Below are 25,021 nucleotides of genomic sequence, written 5' to 3' on the forward strand. Positions count from 1 at the left end.
CACAAAATAAGTTTTTGTACATTTAACCATCAGAAAGCAAAGGTGGCACTATTTCAGGCACTCTTGTGGACAATCTGTAGCTGGTTGGCATCATCATCATTCCTGACTCTGAATTTACATGCTACGAACAAGCAATCATTTTCTTATACTTATTTACATATTAGCACTTCACAGTGAAAAGTATGCTATACTGTTAATACAGTGAAGAAGAATGTGTTCAGGGTAACTAAGCAGAACAGTGGCATCACCAGAATACCTGCCTCAGCTGTTAAACAACAGTAACAACAAACGATGGAAGGCTTCTAGTTTCTCTCTACAATTCTGTGTTTTGATTGAAGGTTCTTGTACAACATACTTTATTTGTTACTGTTGTTCATGTGTCTGGGCTGCATGGGTGCCATTTTATGACCCTTTGTGGGTGTACTTGGTGGAGTAACCTGGACATGGGCAGAAAAGATATCACACAGCTGAAGGGAACTGGGAGAGTCTTTTCTTTCCCTTGGGTACTCTGAATAAACTGTCTAGTGTACCTGCATTTTGACTATCACCCATCAAAAGAGGTCAGGTGTGGAATTCGCTACTTGTGGTATCATGCTGGCAGTCAAAAAATTTCATATTTTGGAGCATTTTGGATTTTTGGATTAGGGATGTTCAACCTATATTGAGTCTTCTGATCTATGAACATGATATATCCCTCCATTTATTTAGGTCATCTTCAGTTTCTTTCAGGAATGTTTTGTGATTTTTATTCATTCATTTATTCATTTGTTAATTTACACATGAAACCTCATTTATACTGATTCTACCAGGTATAGTATTAACCACAATAATTAAAACACTGTAGAGTGTGCAATAGTAAAGGTATGTACAAAGTGTATATGTGGGAAGGACACAAGTGGGAATGGCCGTCCATGCCTGGGGTGAAAGAAGTTAGTTGACCTGGATTTTGAGGAATGAGTTGGCCTTTTCCAGTGAATCAGATTGGGAAACAGCCTATGGAAGGTCTCAGGACCCAAACGCTGGGCATAGTTTCATTTGTTTAAAACTTACTATGCAAGTTTAGAGTCCTAAGGAGTGAGGCCATCCACAGCCCATACTTGACTGATACATAGAGTTACCAGATTTAGCAAATAAAAATGCAGGGCACCCAGTTAAATTTCAATTTCAAATAGACAACAAATAATCTTTTTAGTGTACGTATGTCCCATGCAATATTTAAGCCACAGGGCTATGCAAATCTGAGTCTGAGATACAGGTTTATTGGCTCTTTGTTTTTAGGAATATTATTCAATTTGTTAAAATCTTAGTTTCTTCACCCTTGAAATGGGAATAATAATAATATAAAATATATTTAACGGTTTTGGTGACTTTGCCTAAGAGTTCTAGGGCCATTGTAGATCCCAAATAAATGACAATGTTATTGATTGAATGGAAGGAACATATAACCAATGTTTTGTTTAGTGTATGGATCTTGCATATCTTTTATCAGATTTGTTTATAAAGATTTCACATTTTTTCATGCTATTGTTAGTGATATTTTTAAAGTATGATTTCTGATAATTCCTTGCTAGTTTATAGAAATACAACTGATTTTTGTATATTGGCCTTTTATCCTGCAGCTTTGCTGAACTCACTTACCAGTTCTAGTAGCTTTTTTCAGTATATTCCCTAGGACTTTCTACATAGATAATTATTTCATCTGCAAATATAGTTATACTACTTAACAATTTCTATGCCTTACATTTCTTTTTCTTGCCTTGTTGCACCAAAATGGACTATTCCATGTGCTTTGGGCTCCACAATTCTGAAAGGAAAATATATTACACTAAAAAAAGATAATTCCATACTGGATTTCTGGATTCCTATGTTTTAGATAAGACACAGCTGGAGATCTAGTAGAAGGATTAAAGACAGGTTAAATGCTGGCATTTTCTTCTTCAGAATATTATAACATTTTCCCTTCTACTACTAGTTTCCAGGGCAGGTTATTTCTGCCAGAAGAGAGGCCATTTGTACATTAGTTATCTTCTCAAAATAGAAAGCTCTCTTCAGAAGTTACTAAAGGCTATAATATCCTTATTTGACAAGGATGGGAATTCTGAACTGTTTAGTTATAGGCCAAGTAGTGAAGTATGCAGTATTTGTCAGTGATGGAATTTTACCTTCCTTAGTACCTCTTTACCTGGAGGTCATGTTGATTTTGCTCTTCTCTTTTCTGCCTACATGTCCTATCTAGGTTTCTCCTTTCTGAGCCGTGCAAATGCTTCAGAAAATGTAACCATTCTGAATCCTGTTATTCCAAATTAATTAGTTGAACCTTCTTGTCAGATAGCTCCCAATTGAAAAGCCATTGGATTAATTAAGGATGCATTCCCTTTCCAGAGGGAATTGCAATTTTACAGCTTTCATTGGGATGTAATTCATATATTATACAATTTACCTATTCACACTACAAAATTAAGTGGCTTTTTAGTATATTCACAGATACACCAAATCACCACAGTCAGTTTAAGAACATTTTTATCACCTCAAAAAGAAACACGTAACCCTTTAGCTATCATCCTTTTATCCTTTTATCTCCCTTCCCCCTCTTCCCAGACCTAATCTACTTTCTGTCTTTACAGAATTTTGTATTCTGGATATATCATAAAATAAGATCATATAATATATGGTCTTTTGTGACTGGCTTCTTTCACTTTGCATATTATTTTCAAAGTTCATCCATGTTGTACATGTATCAGTACTTTATTCCTTTTTATGGTCCAATAATATTTTAGTGTATGGATAGATCACATTTGTCAGTCAATTTGGGTTGTTTGTATTTCTGTTAGGTATATATCTTGGAGTAGAATTTCTGGGTCATACAGTAACTCTGTAACTACATGAGGAACTGCCAAACTAATTTCCAAAGTGACTGTACTGTGTTATATCCCACCAACAGTGTGTGGGGGTTCTGATTTATTCACATCTTTGCCAGCACTGTTTTCCTTTTTTTAAAAAAAATTATAACCATTCTCATAGGTTTGAAGTGATGTTTCACTGTGATTTTGATTTACATTTCCCTAATGATTAATAACATTCAACTTTTCATATGCTTATTGCTCATTTGTATATCTTCCTTTGAAAAATGTCTGTTCACATCTTTGCCCATTTTTAAATTATGTTAGTTGTCTTTTTATTATTGAGCTGTAATTTATTTATGCTGGCTATAAATTCCTTATCAGATAAATGATTTGAAAATATTTTATCCCATTCTGTGGGTTGTTTTTGACTTTCTTGATGGTATCTTTCATGCACAAAAGTTTTTTATTTTGACGAAGTCCAATTTATCTATTTTTTTAAGCCTTTGGTATCATGACTAAGAATCTGTTGCTGAACCTGACGTCATAAAGATTTATTCCTGTATTTCTTTCTAAGAGTTTTATAGTTTTGGTGTGTACATTTAAGTTTTACATCTACTTTGAGTTGATTTTTTTTGTATATGATGTAACGATCTAAATTTATTATTTTGCATGTGGCTATCCAGTTCTCCCAGCAGTGTTTGTCAAAAAGGCTATTCTTTTCCACTGAGTGATATTAGCACTCTTGCTGAAAATCACTTGACCATGACACATGATTTATTTCTGGACTCTCAATTGTATTCCACTGATTTATATGTCTATTCATGTGCCAGTTCTGTAGTCTTTGCTTTGTAGTATGTTTTTAAATTAGGCATGAGTTCACCATCTTTGTTGTTTTTAAAAATTACTTTGGCTATTCTAGGTCCCTTGCAATTCGACATAAATTTTATAGTAAGGTTGTCAGTTTCTACAGAGAAGTCAGCATGTATTCTGATAAAATTGCATTGAATGTGTAAATCGGTTTGGAGATAATGCCATCTCAACAGTGTTAAATATTCCAGTCTATAAATATGGGAAGTTTTTCTATTTATTTAGGTCTTTATTTTTTAAAATAATGTTTTGGTTCTCAGAGTATGGTTTGCATTTTGGGAGACTTACGTTTATTCCTAAGCATTTTAATCTTTTTGATGCTTTTGCATATGCACTTGTTTTCTTATGTTCATTTTTGGTTTGTTCATTGTTATCATATAGGCATACAACTCATTCTTGTATATCAGTTTTGTATCCTGCAACCCTGCTGAACTTGTTCATTTGTTCGAATAGTTTTAAAGTGTATTCCTTAGGTTAGGCTTTCCTAGATACAAGCTCATGTCATCTGCAGACAGATGTAGTTTTACTTCTTTTCCAATTTGGCTGCCTTTTATTTCCTTTTTTTGCCTAATTGCCCTGGTTAGAACCACTGATTTTCACTTTTTTTTTTTTTTTTTTTTTTTACCTAGTTGTAGTAGATTTTCCTGAGCAAATGTTTCTTCATTTGTCATATGCCCCTAGGACCGTTTCCAGAGCTTTTAAATGATTGTTTTCGAAATGATTTTTGCCTGTTTCTCTGGGGGAATGGATCTATATAGCTCCTCACTCTTCATGCTGGAAATGGGACTTTGGTAATTGAATTTTAATAGACTACAAGGTATAAAAGGGTTAAATTTAACTTAGAAGAATGAATTTCTATGGAGTTTTTTAGACAAAGCATTGAACTACTGAGAGAGCTTTTTATAGGAGGTGGGGAAACATTGCCCAAAGCATAATTTATAGGAGACAGCTTATGCTATTCTGTGAAACTAGGAGTGAGGTCAAGGGGAGGTCTGCTATGAAACCTGGTGATTTATATCACTTCTGGATGCTCTCCCATATTCCTTCCAACTACATTTCTTCGGCACACAATAATATTTTTCTAAGATTTTATGAAAACATTTTAAACAGAAAAGTGAAAGAATTATGTCATAAACATTCATATTCTCAAGGCTTAGTTCTGCAGTTAACATTTTTTTATATTTGCTTTATTTGTGTCTATCTCTCTAACCACTTTTTTTTTTTTTTTTTTTTTTTGAGACAGGGTCTCACTTTGTCACCCAGGCTGAAGTGCAGTGGTGTGATTACACCTCACTGCATACTCGATCTCCCTGGGTTCAGATGATCTTCCCACCTCAGCCTCCTGAGTAGCTGGAACTATAGGCACATGCCACCATGCCCAGCTAATTTTTTTGTAATTTTTGTAGAGACAAGATATCGTTGCCCAGGCTGATCTTGAACTCCTGGGCTCAAGTGATCTGCCTACTTTGGCCTCCCAAAGTGCTCGGATTACAGGTGTGAGCTAACATGCCTGGCTTAACCATCTAATTTTTTAGATATATTTCATAAGTTGAAGACATCAATACAATTCCCTCTAGATATTTCAGTATGAGTATCATTAACTAGAACTCAATATTTGTTTACTTTCTTAAAGGTGAAATTTACAGAGTAAAACGCAATAATCTCATACGTACCACTTGGTGACTTTTGACTAATACACATTAACCCCAACCTCTCTTGTTTTAGGATATTATCACCCCAGAAAGTTCTCTTATACTCCTTCCCAGATAATTCCCATTCTAGTATGTGACCACTCTTTGAACCATTTTTTAACTCGCAGATTATTTTCACCTTCCTAGGACTTTATATAAATCGAATAGTATGTGCTCTTTTGTGTAATGCTTCTTTCACTCAGCCCTTTGAGATTCATCCATGTTGTTGCATGAATTAGTAATTTCCTTTTGATTCCATTACATGGCCATTTGTTTATTTATTTTTCTATTGATGGATACTTGGGTTGTTTTCATTTTTAAGTTATTATGAATAAAGATGCTCTGGCATTGAACATAAGTCTTTCTGTGAATATAAGCTTACAGATGTCTTAAAGGAATACCTATGAGGGGCCAGGCATGGTGGCTCACGCCTGTAATCCCAGTACTTTGGGAGGCCAAAGCAGGTAGATCACAAGGTCAGGAGATTGAGACCATCCTGGCTAACATGGTGAAACCCCGTCTCTACCAAAAATACAAAAAATTAGCTGGGCGTGGTGGCGGGCGCCTGTGGTCTCAGCTACTTGGGAGACTGAAGCAGGAGAATGGTGTGAACCTGGGAGGCAGAGCTTGCAGTGAGCCAAGATCACACCACTGCACTCCAGCCTGGGCAACAGAGCAAGACTCTGTCTCCAAAAGAAAAAGGAGTACCTAGGAGGAAATTGCTGGGTCATAGGTGATATAGTTTGGCTGTGTCCCCACCCAAAATCACATCTTGAGTTGTAATCCCTATGTGTTGGGGGTGGGACCTCATGGGGGGACATTAGATGATGAGGGTGGCTCCCCCATGCTGTTCTCATGATAGCGAGTGAGTTCTCATGAGATCTTTGCCTTAATAAGGGGCTTTCCCCTGTTTCACTCAGCACTTCTCTTTCCTGATGCCATGTGAAGAAGGATGTGTTTGCTCCCCCTTCCACCATGATTGTAAGTTTCCTGAGGCCTCCCCAGCCATGAAGCACTGTGAATAATTTAAATCTCTTTCCTTTATAAATTCTTCAGTCTTTGATATTTCTCCATAGCAGCATGAGAATGAACTAATATAGCAAATTGCTACCAAGTAGTAGGGCATTGCTGTAAAGATACCCCAAAATGTGGAAGCAACTTTGGAACTGGGTAACAGGCAGAGGTAGGAACAGTTTGGAGGGCCCCGAAGAAGATAGGAAGATGTGGGAAAGTTCGGAACTTCCTAGATACTTGTTGAATGGTTTTGACCAAAATGCTGACAGTGATATGGACAATGAAGTCTAGGCTGAAAGAAGGTCTCAGATGGAGATGAGAATCTTGTGGGAACTGGAATAAAGGTGACTCACTATGTCTTAGCAAAGAGACTGGTGGAATTTTGTCCCTGCCCTAGAGATCTGTGGAATTTTGAACTTGAGAGAGATGATTTAGGGTATCTAGTGGAAGAAATTTCTAAGCTGCAAAGCATTCAAGAGGTGACTTGGGTGCTGTTAAAAGCGTTCAGATTTATATATTCACAAGGATATGGTTTGGAATTGAAAGTTATGTTTAAAAGGGAAGCACAGCATAAAAGTTCAGAAAATTTGCAACCTGACAATGCGATAGAAAAGAAAACCCATTTTCTGAGAAGAAATTCAAGCTGATTGCAGAAATTTGCATAAGTAGTGATAAACCAAATGTTAATCACCAAGACAATGGGTAAAATGTCTTCAGGGCATGTCAGAGGTCTTCACAGCAGCCCCTCTCATAACAGGCCCAGAGGCCTGCTGCTTTATGCAGTTTCTGGAGTTGGTGCCCTTCACGCCAGTCATGGCTAAAAGGGGCCAACATAATGCTCAAGCTGTTGCTTCAGAGGGTGCAAGCCCCAGGCCTTGGCGGCTTACATGTGGTGTTGGGCCTGAAGGTGCACAGAAGTCAAGAATTGAGGTATGAGAACCTTCACCTAAATTTCAGAGTATGTAGGGAAATGTCTGGATGTCCAGGCAGAAGATTTTGCAGGGATGGAGCCCTTGTGGGGAACATCTGCTAGGGCAGTGTGGAAGGGAAATGTGGGCTCGGGGCTGCCACACAGTCCCCATTGGGGCACTGACTAGTGGAGCTGTGAGAAGAGGGTCACTGTCCTCCAGACCCCAGAATGGTAGATCAACCAACAGCTTGCACCAGGTACCTGGAAAAGCCATAGACACTCAATGCCACCCTGTGAAGGCAGCTAGGAGGGGGGCTGTACCCTGCAAACCCACAGGGGTGGAGCTTCCCAAGACTGTGGGAGCCCATCTCTTACATCAGTGTGACGTGGATGTGAGACATGGAGTCAAAAGAGATCATATTGGAGCTTTAAGATTTCACTTAATTTTGGCCAATTTCTCCCATTTGCAATGGTGTATTTACCAAAGTGTGTACCCCCATTGTATCTAGGAAGTAACTAACTTGCTTTTGATTTTACAGCCTTATAGGTGGAAGGGACTTGCCTTGTCTCAGATGAGACTTTGAACTTGGACTTTTCAGTTAATGCTGGAATGAGTTAAGACTTTGGGAGACGTTGGAAAGGCATGGTTGTGTTTTGAAATGTGAGGACATGACATTTGGGAGGGGCCAGGGCAGAATGATACAGTTTGCCTGTATCCCCACCCAAAATCTCATCTTGAATTTTAATCCAAATTGTAATCCTTATTTGTTGGAGGTAGGACCTTGTGGGAGATGATTAGATTATGGGAGTGGTTCCCCCATGCTGTTTTCATGATAGTGAGCAAGTTCTCACAAGATCTGATAGCTTTATAAGGGGCTTTCCCCCACTTCACTCAACACTTCTTTCTCCTGTTGCCATGTGAAGAAGGATGTGTTTGCTTCCCTTCCACCATGATTGTAAGTTTCCTGAGGCCTCCCCACCTATGTGGAACTATGAGTCAATTAAATCTCTTTCCGTTATAAATTACCCATTCTTGAGCATTTCTTCATAGCAGCGTGAGAATGAACTAATACAATAGGATTGGTGTATATTTTGTTATATAAGAAACAACATTTATTTTCAAAGTGGTTGTACTATTATACATTCCTACCAAAATGAGGCTTTTGGTTGCTCTGCATTTTTGCCAAATTTTGGTGTTTTCCATGTAAAAATTTCAGTCATTCTGGTTTGTGTGTGTATACTTTAATTTGAATTTCTCTGAAAAATGAATGATGGTGAACAGTTTTTCACATACTCATTGGCTATTTGTATCTCTTTCTTTGTGAATTATATATTCCAGCCTTTTACCTACTGTAAAAATTAGGTTGTTTGTTTTTTTTGTTAGGGAGTTGTAGGAATTATTTCAGTATCCTAAATCCCAATTCTTTGTCAGATAAATGTATTTTGAAAATTTCTGCTAGATATGTGGTTTGCCTACTCATTTTTATTAACAGTGTCTTTTGATAATCAGACACTTTAGTTTTGATGAATTCTAGTTTATTATATTTTTCTTTCACAATTGTTGCTTTCTGTGTAGTCTATAAAACCTTTGTTTATCCTCAAGTGATGTAGATACTCTTCTATGTTTTATTTCAGAAACTTCATAGTATTAACCCTAATATTTCAAATCATTTTTTGTGTATAGTATGAAGAAGGCATTGAGATTTATTTTTTCTTTCCCTATGGGTAGATAGTTGTTTTTTCAAACTTTTAAAATACTTTCTCTGAATCACTTCATTTCATAACCACACATTATAGACATTCACTTTTTGTTAGTTTTTACTGACCCAGACTTTTCACCTTTGTGTTGTCTTTTGGAATTTACTTTAATGTTCATTTCGAAGTTTTAAGAAGAAGAAATGAAAAACAATGATCTACAAACAGTTCAGCTCTGCCTCAGTCAGTGCCTGCTGGACTCTTCTGTCTGCCGTATGGTCAAAAGTTCTGAATAACAATAATAAGGATACAGTTAGTTCAATAAAAGGCAAATTAAGTTTGTAATAAAAGGTTCAGTTTAGCCCTAAAACTCAATTGACAGGGAAACTTTCAATACTTATACATTTCATAATCTGTTAAAGCTTAAGAATTTTTTTGGCTTGGACTATCTTCTTCCACCAAATAACTATTGGACAATCAGAATTGAACCTGATACTAACATATGATATTCATGTTGCACTTTGCAATTTGTAAAATACTTTCACAGATAAGATAATAAGGTAGTAATTATTTATCCTGTTAAAAAAGAGAGATGAGTCAATTGAAGCTTTGAATAGTTAGGTAAGTTACCCATGATTATCAAACTAGTGTACTAGAAAGCTAGAGCAGGAATTTAGATCTTCCGACTATATGAATCCAGAGGCTCCACCTCACTATACTGCCTGATGTGTATTCAATCTTCTTGCTATGAAAAATAGTTTTTTAAAAAAAATCTCTGTTAAATCTAACTTTCTCTCTTATCACTCTCTTCCTCTTCCCTTCCATCCTGATCTGTTACCTACAGAGTCCTGCACCTCTGAAATGGTTACAAAACAGCAGTACATTCAGTACTATGCAAAATGCACAGAGATACTATTTAGCAGCCTTTCAGATTTGATGCTTTGGAATAACTTAGCAAATAAATTGATTAGTTTTTATTTTAATACAGCAATATATTTCTCCTGAATATCATTTTAAAGTTCATGTGTATGTATGTATGTTTGTGTGTATATATATATAGTTCTTAAATTAATAGGCTATATTTCTTAGAGCAGTTTTAGGTTTACAGAAAAATTGAGCAGCGTGTTTAGAGAGTTACATATATTCCCTCAACTCCCCCACCACTTTTCCCTTTTATTAATATTTTGTATTATTGTGGCACATGTGTTACAATTTATGTGCCAACACTGACACATTATTATTAACTGAAGTTCATAGTTAACATTAGGGTTCACTCTTTGTGTTTTACATTCTATGGATTTTGACAAATGTATAATGACGTGTATCCTCCATTATAGTATCATATGGAGTACTTTCACTGCCCTAAAAATCTGCTGTTCATCCCTGTCTCCCCCAGCCCCTGGAAACCACTGATCTTTGTACTGTCTCCATAGTTTTGCCTTTTCCAGAATGGTATTGGAATCACCAGTATGCAGTCATTTCAGATTGGCTTCCTCTACTTAGCAATGTGCATTAAAGTTTTCTCCATGTCTTTTACAGCTTGAAAGTTCACTTCTGTTTATCATTGAGTAATATTTTAGATACATCACAGTTTGTTCATCCTTTCATCTATTGAAAGACATCTTCGTCACCCCCAAGTTTTGGCAATTATGAATAAAGCGACTTTATAAATACTTGTGTGCAGGTTTTTGTGTGGACACAAGTTTTTATGTATAAAAAAGACGATTATTTTCTGTTCTCAGATATGAAATATAGTAGTTTGAGAGTGATAATTTCAGGTGGATATCTTCTACTCGATTTCATGTAGTACTTTCTGCTTCCTGTAAGCTTTGAGGAAAAGTTTGAATACTCCTGTTTTTTTTTTTTAAATCAGAAACGTGATGACATTTTGAGCAAGTAGATGCAATGCGGTTATGTCACTGCATTTAGCCAAAAAGCTCCAGGCCATTTATATATGTCAGTGTCTCCTTCCCCAGTGATCCTGAAAAGCAAAGAAGCTGGTTTTTGAAGTTAGGACTTTAGGATATCGCTTCTCAGCCTTTTGGCTAAGATCAAGTGAAGACTTTAGGAGAACATCTGCGAACATTAAGGAAACTGAAAATCACTGTGTCCATTAGGAAAACAATTGGATTAAATACAGTATACTCAATATCAGCTCCACTTTTGTAAAGTATAAATATGGATTTTTTTAAGAGATGGGGGAGACACTCCAGCTCATGAAGAGATGAATCAATTCCCTTTGTAAGAGAAAGGAATGGGAAATATAAATTCTCTTCAGAAATGAAAAGTTTAAACTGGACATACACTTTGAATGAGAATCATTCCTAGGTCCCTCCAGAAAGGACACTTGAGTGTCTCAAGGAATCTGTATGAATCCGTCTATGATCATTGTAAGAACCCCAGAGCATGTTAGCTTTTTGTAAGATACACCTCTCTATTTTCTAGTGTGTCAGGAAGCTGTCTGGGAAGCCTTCAGGACTTTTTGGGATCGACTTCCTGGGCGTGAGGAATATCATTACTGGATGAATTTGTGTGAGGATGGAGTCACAAGTATATTTGAAATGGGCACAAATTTTAGTGAATCTGTGGAACATAGAAGCTTAATCATGAAGGTAAGTGTCACAACAGAGGAATGAATTCCTGGGCTATTGTAGGAGGATATACACAGCTAAAGCCTAAAGGAAGCAAAAACAAGTGGCAAATGCCTGTATTACTCTTTTGTTGAACTGGGCTATCTGAGTAAGCAGCCCTAGCGTGTGGCCTAGTCTTTTATTCCTAGCTCTGGTCTCTGTAATATACCTTATTAATATTTTCATGTTATTCTGTCTACAAAAAGAAAAAGAAGACATTATTAACTCAGACAAGAGCCTCAGCCTTGTTTATAGATGTAAATATTTGGAAATAATATTCAGCAAAGATTTAGGTTAAGAATATAAATCTGTGACAGTCAAATGTTTTCGCCAAAGTTTTACATGTTATCAACTCAGAGTGAATAGCAATAACTCTAATTAAGACAGAGGACATAGTTCATTTGAATAAATGTTAGCGAGGCATAGGTATGATTCTAATAATGAGTGTGCTCACTTGTTTTTCTTGTTTTAAACAGTGTTTTACTCTTAGCAAAGGATAAGTAAACATGCAGAAAGATGAATTACCTGCCACTTTTCCCTTTTCATGTAGCACATATGTATTCATGACAAGACAGTGAAACTGTCCAGACATATGTGGCAAATTGTTCATGCTGTTTGTTATTCCGTATATCTCCCTGTCCATCTATTCAATTCCTCTATGTCCTCATATGTAACTTCCCTTGCAAGGAACCAACCCTCAGCCTAGAAGATTTAGCTACCATAATTCTTTGAGCTCCCAGAATTCTTTATTCATTTTTAATACTGTACTTTTTATATTTTATGATGATTAGTTGTATATGTGACTAATTCCTCTGCTAGACTGTAAGGCACAAGGCAAGGATTATGTCATTGTTCATTTTTGCTTTCCCGTAAGGTAGTAAAGCTGCAATAGATACTTGTTTAAATGAGTATACAAGCAATAACTATATTGTATTTTTTTACTTGGTACAATTTGTAAACTTTATAAAGATTATTTTAAGTACTGGTTCTAAGTATTATATACTTTACAGAGACTGAGGAAATAATTACTTACTCAATAACACTGAGCTATTTTGTGTATAATCAAATCAGATTAGTATATTGTAAAGGTAATAAAACATATTATCCTATTCTATTTTAAAATTTTATTTATAGTATAAGAATTATATTATACTCTTAACATTTAGTCCAAGAGAAGAATGATCTTATTAAATGGGGGATGTTGGGGAGAGAAGGATGGTTTGATAAACATGGGTGGACTAAAGACAAATTTTGCAGGGGTACAAATGTTTTGAACCTGTGCAGGGTTTTGTGTGTTTTAAAATGAACGCGACTTTTAATCATGGCACCTCACATTTTAATCAAAGGTATTGCATGTGTTTTTTTGCTTGTCACATTTTTAACTGCTCAGCATTAATAACTATGTTAAAAGCTACTATTTTTTCAGTATCTACCATGTACCACGTCATGTATCAAACTCATTAATAAGTTATTAGATGTTATAACGGCAACCTTACAAGGAGGTGGTAATATCCCCATTTTACAGATAAGGACATAGAATTATTAAATTCTTTATTCTATAACATCAAACCAGATATGATGGAGCTTAAATCCAAATCCAGTTCTCTTTTCCAAAATTGGTTTTCTTTCCTTCACACCATTGGGCCTCCTTTCTCAATCATTACCAATTTTACAAATTGCAGTGGCTAACATGGGATAGCTATTTAAGGGAAACTATATAGACATACACACACATATACATACTTATATTTTTAATTGTGTTGCCTATCTTAATGATGTCCACAATATAGGATCAGCCATTAGTGTAGCAAATATATATGATGGGTTAGTATTACCAGAAGAACACAATCTTCTGATGTTACTTTGGAATGTATCTCTTACAAGTGGAACTTTTAGTAAATTTAGATTTGAAGGCATAGAAAATATTCTTCCAATAATTATTCAATAGAAAAAGCAGATGAAGGGAATGATGTGTTGCCTGGATAGAGTTGTAAATGATAAGTACAAGTTAGTTAAATGAGGAAGAGTTGGGGATAAATATTCTAGCAGAAAGGACAGCATGAGCCAAGTGTTTGTAGAGAATGACCTGGACCAATATACCAAAAAGTAGACTAGGAATGACAGGAGATCAGACTGAAAAAATGGATTAACTGAACTAGCTTGGATTTAACTCTGTAGATCTTAGGAAACCATTGAAGGGTTGTAGGTAGGTAAGTTGCAGGAACTGATTTGGCAGTTTTGAATTTGAAAAAGGTCGTTATGGTTTCTACATCGCATAGGATGGATTATAGGAGATAAAACTGGAGCAGAGAGACAAGGTAGGGTGTTGCTTGAGTACTCCAGGCCAAGGAGGATAAGGATACCAACCAGACCGTGAGATAGACAAAGGGAATTTGAGAGATGTAAACAGGAACAAAATTAGCAGGACTCTGATGGGTTGAGACAGGGTGAAGGAACGGCCCGGGAAGCCTTCCAGTTTCTAGCTTGGGTAACTAAACCAATAACTGGGGCAAAGAAGCAGCTTTGTAGATGTGGCAGGGAGAATGAGTTCACTTTGGATGTGTTCATTTGAACCACCTGTGTGAAATGTGAATCGCTTGATATTTAGGTATGAAGCCAAGGATAGGGGTTTGGGATGTCAGTGTTGCTATAGGAATCACCATTTTGGACTTAGCGCAGGCACACCTCGTTTTATTGTGCTGCCCTTTATTGTGCTTCACAGATACTACAGTTTTTTACAGATCAAAGGTTTATGACAACTCTGTGTCAAGCAAGTCTGTTGGTGACATTTTTCCAACAGCCTATGCTCAGTTTGTGTCTCTGTCTCACATTTTGGTAATTCTCAAATTATTTGAAACTTTAAAAAATTATTTTCTTTATCTCTTATGTAATCTGTGATCAGTTATCTTTGATTATTACAATTACAATTACTATTGTAATGGTTCTGGAGTGCCATGAACAATATCCATGTAAGACAACAAGTTTAATCGATAAATGTTGTTTGTGTTTCAGCTACTCTGCCCACTGACTGACTACCCCTGAGGTCTCTCTCCGTCTCCTCAGGCCTCCCTGTTCCCCGAGATACAGCAATATTGAGATCAGGCCAGTTAATAACCCGACAATGGCTTCTAAGTGTTCAAGTGAAAAGAATAGCATGTCTCTCACTTTAAATCAAAAGCTAGAAATGATTAAGCATAGTGAGGAAAGTATGTCAAAAGCTGAGATAGGCCTTAAGCTAGGTCTCTTGCACCAAACAGTTAGCTAAGTTGTGAATGCAAAGGAAAAGTTCTTGAAAGAAATTAAAAGTGGGGGTCGGGGCCAAGATGGCCAACCAGAAGCAGCAGCAATCTGTGGCTCCCATCTAAAAGAACCATAACAGCATGTGAGTCCTGCACTGGCAGCCGAGGTATCCAGGTTCTGTCATCAGAACTGACTAGGCAGCTGGCGTGACACACAGAGAGGGAGGAAGAGCAGTGTGGTGCTGCGGGCCCCAGCCAAGGGAGGCAGTGAATGAGCCTGCTACCCAGCCTGGGAAAACGTGCTTTTTCCATGGAACTGTGCAACTCACGGATCAGAAGATCTCACCTGTGAGCCCACACCACCGGGGCCTAGGGTCCCAACCACAGAACCCAGCAGATTTTCAACAGCCACTAAGCTAGAATCTGCTTAAGCCTGCGGAGCTCCCATCAGGAGGGGCAACCAGCACCACAGCTGCGGCTGCCTGCTGTCTAAGCCCTTTGAGCTCGTTGCAGGAGGGGCTATGGCCAACAATGGGACCCATAGCTGCCTAACACACTAAGCTCCCAGGCGGGGGAAGGGGGGCAGCCATCTCTATAGCTCCAGGCCATGTCTTTCCTCTGCTGGAGACAGGGAGGCTGGACTGCTTTGTGCCAAGAAGTATCCCCCACAGCCCACCACACTGGCTGTGGCAGACTGCAGACAGAGCGCCTCTTCAGGCCGGACCTTGACAAGTCCCTCCTCACTGGGCGGGGCCTCCCTGCAGGAACTCCAACAACTCCATCCAGGGGCTTAGGGACAGACTCTAATCTCTCTGGGCCTGAGCCTCTAGGGGGAGGGGTGGCCACAGTCTCCGTGGACTGTCAGACTTTAGCCTTCCCTCCTGGTAGTTCTGAGGAATCTGGGTATCCCAGATGAGTGAGTTTCCCCACAGTGAAGCACACTCCCTCCACCAAGGGACAGTCAAAGTGCTTCGTTAAGTGGGTCCTGTTCCCTATGCTACCCAACTGGGTGAGACCCTCTAACGCAGTTTCTTCACAGTGTCTCCTGTATAGGGGTTGTCAGACACCCTATACAGGGGCATTTCTACTGGCATCAGGTTGGTGCCCCTTGAGGTCAGATATCACAGAGGAAGGAGCAGGCACCCATCTTTGCTGTTCTCCAGTCTCCTCGAGTGACATCTCCAGGCATGGGAATGAATCAGATGAAGAGGGGCTGAAGTGAACCCCTTGCAAACGGCAGCAGCCCTGCAGAAGAGGGACCTGACCATTGCAAGAAAAACAAACAAACAAACAACAGCAGCATCAACAACAAAAAATTCCCTACAAAAACCGAATCCAAGGGTCAGCAGCCTCAAGGATTAATACTAGACAAACTTATGAAGATGACAAAGAATCAACAAAAAAAGGTTGAAAACCCAAAAGGCCAGAGTGCTGCTTTTCCTCCAAATGATTGCAGTGCCTCTCCAGCAAGGATGCAGAACTGGATGGAGGATAAGACGGATGAATTGACAGAAGTAGGCTTCAGAAGGTGGGTAATCACAAACACTGCGGAGCTAAAGGAGCATGTTCTAACCCAATACAAACAAGCTAAGAACCTTGATAGAATGTTACAGGAGCTGCTAACTCGAATAACAAGTTGAGAGAGGTATGTAAATGACCTGATGGAGCTCAAAAACATAGCATGAGAACTTCATGAAAAATACGCAAGTATCATAGCCAAATCGACCAAATGAAAGAAAGGATATTAGAGTTTGAAGACCGTTTTGCTGAAATAAGGCATGCAGACAAGATTAGAAAAAAAGAATGAAAAGGAACAAACAGAACCTCTGAGAAATATGGGACTATGTAAAAAGACTGAACCTATGATGAGTGGAGTACCTGAAAAAGACAGGGAGAAAGGACCAAATTGCAAAACATACTTCAGGATATTATCCAGGAGAACTTCCCCAACCTAGTAAGACAGGTCAACATGCAAATTCAGGAAATACAGAGAACACTCTATGATACTGCATGAGAAGATCAACCCCAAGACACATAATCATCAGATTCTCTAAGGTTGAAATGAAGAAAAAAATGTTAGAGGCAGCCAGAGAGAAAGGCAGGGTTGCCAACAGAGGGCAAGCACGTCAGACTAACAGTGGACCTCTCAGCAGAAACCCTACAAGCCAGAAGAGAGTGGGAGCCAATATTCAACGTTCTTTTGTTTTTGTTTTTTGTTTTTTGTTTTTTGAGACGGAGTCTTGCTCTGCTGCCCAGGCTGGAGTGCAGTGGCCAGATCTCAGCTCACTGCAAGCTCCGCCTCCTGGGTTTACGGCATTCTCCTGCCTCAGCCCCCCGAGTAGCTGGGACTACAGGCGCCGCCACCACGCCCGGCTAGTTTTTTGTATTTTTTAGTACAGATGGGGTTTCACCGTGTTAGCCAGGATGGTCTCGATCTCCTGACCTCGTGATCCGCCCGTCTTGGCCTCCCAAAGTGCTGGGATTACAGGCTTGAGCCACCACGCCCGGCCTATTCAACATTCTTAAATAAAAGAATTTTCAACCCAGAATTTCATGTTCAGTCAAACTAAGCTTCATAAGTGAAGGAGAAATAAAATCCTTTCCAGACAAGCAAATGCTGAGAGATTTCATCACCATCAGGCCTGCCTTGCAAGAGCTCCTGAAGGAAGCACTGAATATGGAAAGGAAAAACTGGCACCAGTCACTGCAGAAACACACCAAAATACAAAGACTGAAGACACTGTGAAGAAACTGCATCAACTAGTGTATAAAAATAACCAACTAGCATCATGATGACATAATCAAATTCACACATAACAGTATTAACCTTAAATGTAAATGGAATAAATGCCCTAATTAAAAGACACAGACTGGCAAATTGGATAAAGAGTCAAGACTCACTGGTGTCCTGTATACAGGAGACCCACCTGACATGCAAAGACACGCATAGGCTCAAAATAAAGTGATGGAAAATTTACCAAGCAAATGGAAAGAAAAGAAAAAAAAGCAGGGGTTGCAATCCTAGTCTCTGACAAAACAGACTTTAAGCCAACAAAGGTAAAAAAAGACAAAGAAGGGCATTACATAACAGTAAAAGGACCAATTCAAAAAGAAGAGCTAACTATCCTGAATATATATGCACCCAATACAGGAGCACCCAGATTCATAAAACAAGTTCTTAGATGCCCACAAAGAGACTTAGATTCCCACACAGTAATAATGGGAGACTTTAACACTCTGCTGTCATATTAGACAGATCAACAAGACAGAAAATTAACAAGGATATTCAGGACTTGAATTCAGCTTGGGATCAAGTGGACCTAACAGTCATCTACAGAACTCTCCACGCCAAATCAACAGAATACACATTCTTCTAAGCGCCACATGGCACTTACTCTAAAATTGACCACATAACTGTAAGTAAAACACTCCTCAACAAATGTAAAAGAACTGAAATCATAACAGTCTCACAGACCCCACAGTGCAATCCTGTTAGAACTCAGGATTAGGAAACTCACTCAAAACCACACAATTACATGGAAATTAAACAACCTGCTCCTGAATGACTCCTGGGTAAATTAAACAACCTGCTCCTGAATGACTCCTGGGTAAATAATGAAATTAAGGCAGAAATCAAGAAGTTATTTGAAACCAATGAGAACAAAGACACAATGTACCAGAAGCAGTGTTAAAAGGGAAATTTATAGCACTAAATGCCCACAAGAGAAAGCAGGAAGGATCTAAAATTGACATGCTAACATCACAATTAAACAGCCAGAGAGGCAAGTGGAAACTAATCAAAAGCTAGCAGAAGACAAGAAACAACTAAGATCAGAGCAGAATTGAAGGAGACAGAGACATGACAAATCCTCAAAAAAAAAAAAAAAAAAAAAAAAAATCAATGAATCCAGGAGCTGGTTTTCTGAAAAAATTAACAAAATAGATTGACTGCTAGCTATCCTAATAAAGAAGAAAAGAGAGAAGACTCAAATAGACACAATAAATAATGATAAAGGGGATATCACCATTGATCCCACAGAATTAAAAACTGCCATCAGAGAATACTATAAACTCCTCTATGCAAATAAACTAGAAAATCTCGAAGACATGGATGAATTCCTGGGCACATAAACCCTCCCCAGACTAAATCAGGAAGAAGTCCTGAATAGATTCAGAATCGCTGAATAGACCAATAACAAGTTCTGAAATTGATGCAGTAATTAATAGTCTACCAATCAAAAACAAAACAAAACAAAACAAAACAAAACAAACAAACAAAAAAACCTGGGACCAGATGGATTCACAGCTGAATTCTACCAGAGATACGAAGAGGAGCTGGTACTATTCCTTCTGAAACTATTGCAAATAATTGAAAAGGAAGGACTCCTCCCTAACCCATTTTATGAGGCCAGCATCATCCTGATACCAAAACCTGGCAGGCGCACAACAAAAAAAGAAAACTTCAGGCCAATATGCCTGATGAACATTGATGCAAAAATCCTCAATAAAATACTGGCAAACCCAATCCAGCAGTACATCAAAAAGCTTATATAGCACAATCAAGTTGGCTTCATCCCTGGGATGCAAGGCTCGTCCAACATATGCAAATCAATAAACGTAATCCATCACATAAACAGAACCACAGTCATCTCAATAGATGCAGAAAAGGCCTTTGGCAAAATTCAACAGCCTTTCATGTTAAAAACTCTCAACAAACTAGGTATTGATGGAACATATCTCAAAATAATAAGAGCTATTTATGACAAAAACCCACACCCAATATCATACCGAATGGGCAAAAGCTGGAAGCATTCCCTTTGAAAACCGGCACAAGACAAGCATGCCCTCTCTCACTACTCCTATTCAACATAATATTGGAATTTCTGGCCAAGGCAATCAGGCAAGAGAAAGAAATGTATTCAAGCAGGAAGAGAGGAAGTCAAATTGACTCTGATTGCAGACAACATGGTTCTATATCTAGAAAACCCCAATGTCTCAGCCCCAAAACTCCTTAAGCTGATAAGCAACTTCAGCAAAGTCTCAGGATACAAAATCAATGTGCAAAATACACACGCATTCCTATACACCAATTATAGACAAGCAGAGAGCCAAATCATGAATGAACTCCCATTGACAATTGCTACAAAAAGAATAAAATATCTAGGAATACAGCTAACAAGGTATGCAAAGAACCTCTTCAGGGAGAACTACAAACCACTCACTGCTCGAGGAAATAAGAGAGGACACAAACAAATGAAAAAACATTCCATCTTTATGAATAGGAAGATACAATATTGTGAAAATGGCCATATTGCCCAAAGTAATTTATAGACTCAATGCTATTCCCATCAAACTACCATTGACATTCTTCACAGAATTAGAAAAAACTACTAAAAAGGGCCTGTATAGCTAAGACAATCCTAAGCAAAAACAGCAAAGCTGGAGGCATCATGCTACCTGACTTCAAACTAGACTGCAAGGCTACAGTAACCAAAACAGCATGGTACTGGTGCCGAAACAGACATATAGACCAATGGAACAGAACTGAGACCTCAAAAATAACACCACATATCTACAACCATCTCATCTTTGACAAACCTGACAAAAACAAGCTGGGGAAAGAATTCCCTGTTTAATAAATGGTGCTAGGAAAACTGGTTAGCCACATGCAGAAAACTGAAACTGGACCACTTCCTTACACCTTATACAAAAATTAACTCAAGATAGATTAAAAACTTAAATGTAAAACCCAAAACCATAAAAACCCTAGAAGAAAACCTAGGCAATACCATTCAGGACGTAGGCATGGGCAAAGATTTCCTGACGAAAATGCCAAAAGCAGTAACAACAAAAGTCAAAATTGACAAATGGGATCTAATTAAACTAAAAAACTCCTGCACAGCAAAAGAAACTCTCATCAGAGTGAAGAGGCAACCTACAGAATGTGAGAAAATTTTGCAATCTACCCATCTGACAAAGGTCTAATATCTAGAATCTACAAGGAACTTAAGTTTACAAGAAAAAACCCCCATCAAAAAGTGGGTATAGGATGTAACAGCATTTCTGAAAAGAAGACATTTATACAGCCAACAAACATATGAAAAAAAGCTCATCATCACTGGTCGTTTGAGAAAAGCAAATCAGAACCAAAATGACATACCATCTCACACCGGTCAGAATGGCGATTATTAAGAAGTCAAGAAACAATAGATTCTGGCGAGGCTGTTGAGAAATAGGAATGCTTTTACACTGCTGGTGGGAATGAAAATTAGTTCAACTATTGTGGAACACAATGTGGTGATTCCTTAAGGATCTAGAACCAGAAATACCATTTGACCCAGCAATCCCATTTTTGGGTATACACCCAAAGGAATATAAATCACTCTACTATAAAGACACATGCACATGTATGTTTATTGCAGCACTATTTACAATAACAAAGACATGGAACCTACCCAAATGCCCATCAATGATAGACTGAATGAAGAAAATGTGGTACATATATACCATGGAATACTATGCAGCCATAAAAAGGAATGAGATCATATCCTTTGCAGGGACATGGATGAAGCTGGAAGCCATCATTCTCAGCAAACTAACCCAGGAACAGAAAACAAAACACCACATGTTCTCATTAATAAGTGGGAGTTGAATAGTAAGAACACATGGACAAAGGAAGGGGAACAACATAAACCAGGGCTAGTTGGGGGGTGGGGGTCAAGGGAAGGGAGAGCATCAGGACAAATAGCTAATGCATGTGGGGCTTAAAAACTAGATGATGGGCTGATAGGTGCAGCAAACCACCATGGCACATGTATAATACCTATGTAACAAACCTACACATTCTACACTTGTATCCTGGAACTTAAAGTAAAAGTAAATAAATAAATAAATTAATAAAAATAAATTAAAAGTGCTATTCCAGTGAGCAAATGAGTGATAAGTAAGCAAAACAGCCTTCTTGCTGATATGGAGAAGGTGTTAGTGGTCAGAGTGGAAGATCAGAGCAACCATAACATTCCCTTTACCAAAGCCAGATCCAGAGCAAGGCCTCACTCTTTTCAATTCTGTGAAGGCTGAGAGAGGCAAGGAAGCTTCAGAAGAATAGTTGGAAGATAGCAGAGGTTGGTTTATGTAGTTAAGAAAAGAAGCTATCTTCATAACATAAGCAAGTACTGATGCAGAAGCTGTAGCAAGTTGTCTAGAAGATCTAGCTAAGATAATTTATGAAGGTGGCTACATGGAATGAAAGATTTTTAATGTAGATGAAGCAGCTTTCTACTGGACAAAGATGCCACCTAGAACTTTGATAGTGAGAGAGACGTCAATACTTGGCTTCAATAAAGGACAGGCTGAATTTCTTGTTATAGGATAATGCAGTTAGTGACTTAAGTTGGAAGGCAATGCTTATTTACCATGCCAAAAATCCTAGGGCCCTTAAGAAATATGCTAAATCTACTCCACTTATGCTCTATAAATGGAACAAAAAAGTCTGATGGCACCACATCTGTTTACAGTATGGTTTACTGAATCTTTTAAGCCCATCTTTGACACCTACTGCTCAGAATTTTTTTTTTTCAAGTATTACTGCTCATGGGCAATGCATGTAGCCACCCAAGAGCTCTGATGGGGATGTACAAGGAGATTAATGTTGTTTTTGTGCCTGCCAATACAATATTTATTCTGCAGCCCATGGAGTAAGGAGTAATTTCAACTTTTAAGTGTTGTGATTTTAGAAATACTTTTCATGCAGCTGCCATAGATAGTGATTTCTTTGATGGATTTAGGCAAAGTGAACTGAAAATCTTCTGGAAAGGATTTACCATCTAGATGGCACTCACAACATTCATGACTCAGTAGGTGAGGTCAAAATACCAACATGAATAAGGGTTTGGAAGACGTTGATTCCAACTCTCATGGATGACTTGGAGGGGCTCAAGACTTCATTAGAGGAAGTAACCACAGATGTGGTAGAAATAGCAAGAGAACTAGACTTAGAAGTACAGCCTGAAGATGAGACTAAATTACTACAATCTCATAATAATACTTGAATGAATAAGAAATTTCTTCTTATGAATGAACAAAGAAAGTTGTTTCGTCAAATGGAATCTACTTCTGGTAAAGATGCTGGGAACACTATCGAAATGACAGTAAAGGATTTAGAATATTACATAAACTCAGTTGATAAAGAAGTGACAGGATTTGAGAGGATTGACTCCAATTTTAAGAGAAGTTTTAGATAAAATGTTATCAATAGCATTATATATTACAGGGAAATCTTTTGTGAAAGAAAAATTCAATTAATGGGGCCAAATTCGTTGTTGTCTTATTTTTATGAAGCTGCCACCGTTCCCTCAATCATCAGCAGCCATCATTCTGATTAGTCAGCAGCCATCATTCTGATTAGTCAGCAGCCATCATTCTGATTAGTCAGCAGCCATCAACTGGGAGGCAAGACCCTCCAGATGCAGAAAGATGATGACTTGCTGAAGGCTCAGAGTATTGTTAGCATTTTTTAGCAATGAAGTATTTTAAAATTAAGGTATATACCTTTTTTAGATGTGATGTTATTGCACTTTTAATAGACTACAGTATAATGTAAACATAACTTTTATATGCACTAGGAACCAAAAATTATGTGACTTGCTTTACTGGGATATTTGCTTCATTGAGTTTTATGTGATCTGGAACCAAACCTGTAATATATCAGAGGTATGCCTATAATTGAAACCATGAGAGTGGCTGAGATTATTCTGGGAGAATCTGTAGAGCAAGAAGAGCAGTGAGTCATTTCTAAATGCAATGAGACGTACTTAGAGTAATAGTCTCTCTGTTTTACCCATGAGGAAATTGAGGCCCGGCACCAGAGATATTTTGGGATTTTCCTATATAGCTAAGGAGGGGAAACTGGAACTTGAAACTAGGTCTCCTGATTCCAAGTCACTATTCCTTCTATCATATTGATCTCAAAATAACAATCCTAATTTAGGGGAAACTTGCAGGCAATTTGCTTTAGAATGCCCCTGGAGAATAATCCAATTATTGGTATGATATGTCTTTTTTGTCTGAATTCTGTAGAAACAAATTTATCAATTATTTTATCCACATGTTCACATTGTTCTAGGATGAGAATTACTATAAATACATCAGATAAAAAATTCTTTGATTCTAAGTCCATGGCAGGTTTATGTAAAACTCTGCAAATCTATAACTTTGATACCTTTACAAAATGATTGGCAGATCAAGTCTGTTATTTGTGCCCATTAAGAAAGAGCATAGGAACTTTTTGTGCATGTAAGTAGACTGAATGTCAGGGTGTTGCAATAGTCGCAAAACAAACTTGGTATCATTAGTACTTGTTTTAATCACTTGTCTAACCATAGAGAATAGTAACATGGATTCTACCATGTTAGGGCAGTAGTGGTCTCTATGAAATAAGTTTTATTTACTCCTTAATAACTGTTGTTAACTCAGTCATTTTTATGTCTTTGTTTTCCTTAGAAACTGACTTATGCAAAGGAAACTGTAAGCAGGTGAGTGTCTCTTTTTCCCAAAATTCACATTTGGCAACACAGGTGTGTCATAACCTAATTCAAGACTCACCCCAAATTTAATGGTGACTTTCTATTTTCTTGCCAGTTTGCAATGACCAGGCCTGTGGATAAGTCCCAAATATTTTTCCTCATTCCCAAGCCACCTTTATTTCCAGACCGCCACCACAGCCACTGTGCGCATTTGCTGTCTGACCTTTTTATGAGGCAAACTTGCTCCTCTCTTAGATAAGAAAACAGATTTATGGCTTATATGGAATGACCTATTATTGTCGAGGTTTAAAGACTAATGATGAAATTGTTCTGAAATGGTACAACACAGTGGAGGATAGTTTATTAAATGATGGGTGGTGCTATGGATCAATTTATTGGCTATTGATGATTATGTTCTTGAAACTTAGGAATAGCATAACCTTGATGAATCTATCAGTATTTTGATTCTTGACTCTGTTCACCATGGGCTTGGGGCTAAGGTAATTTTTGGCTTCTGGGAAGTATCAGTACAAAAAAGATCACAGAAGGTAAGGGATTTTGAGCCTATAGGGGCTAAAGCTTTCCAATTCTATTCATCATCAGAGTAT

At 37.9% G+C, this 25,021-nt stretch overlaps 1 protein-coding gene across 1 annotated transcript in view; it reads left to right on the forward strand.

The window, feature by feature from the left end:
- Nucleotides 1-25,021, forward strand: part of IMPG2 (interphotoreceptor matrix proteoglycan 2) — a 95,783-nt gene that overhangs the window by 5,236 nt on the left and 65,526 nt on the right. The window contains exons 3-4 of the mRNA XM_077994124.1: nucleotides 11,466-11,632; nucleotides 24,391-24,422. Of these exons, the coding sequence (XP_077850250.1) occupies nucleotides 11,466-11,632; nucleotides 24,391-24,422 (199 nt within the window). The remainder of the gene's footprint in view (nucleotides 1-11,465; nucleotides 11,633-24,390; nucleotides 24,423-25,021) is intronic.

Source organism: Macaca mulatta, chromosome 2, assembly GCF_049350105.2.
Source record: "Macaca mulatta isolate MMU2019108-1 chromosome 2, T2T-MMU8v2.0, whole genome shotgun sequence".
NCBI classification, from domain to species: domain Eukaryota; kingdom Metazoa; phylum Chordata; class Mammalia; order Primates; family Cercopithecidae; genus Macaca; species Macaca mulatta.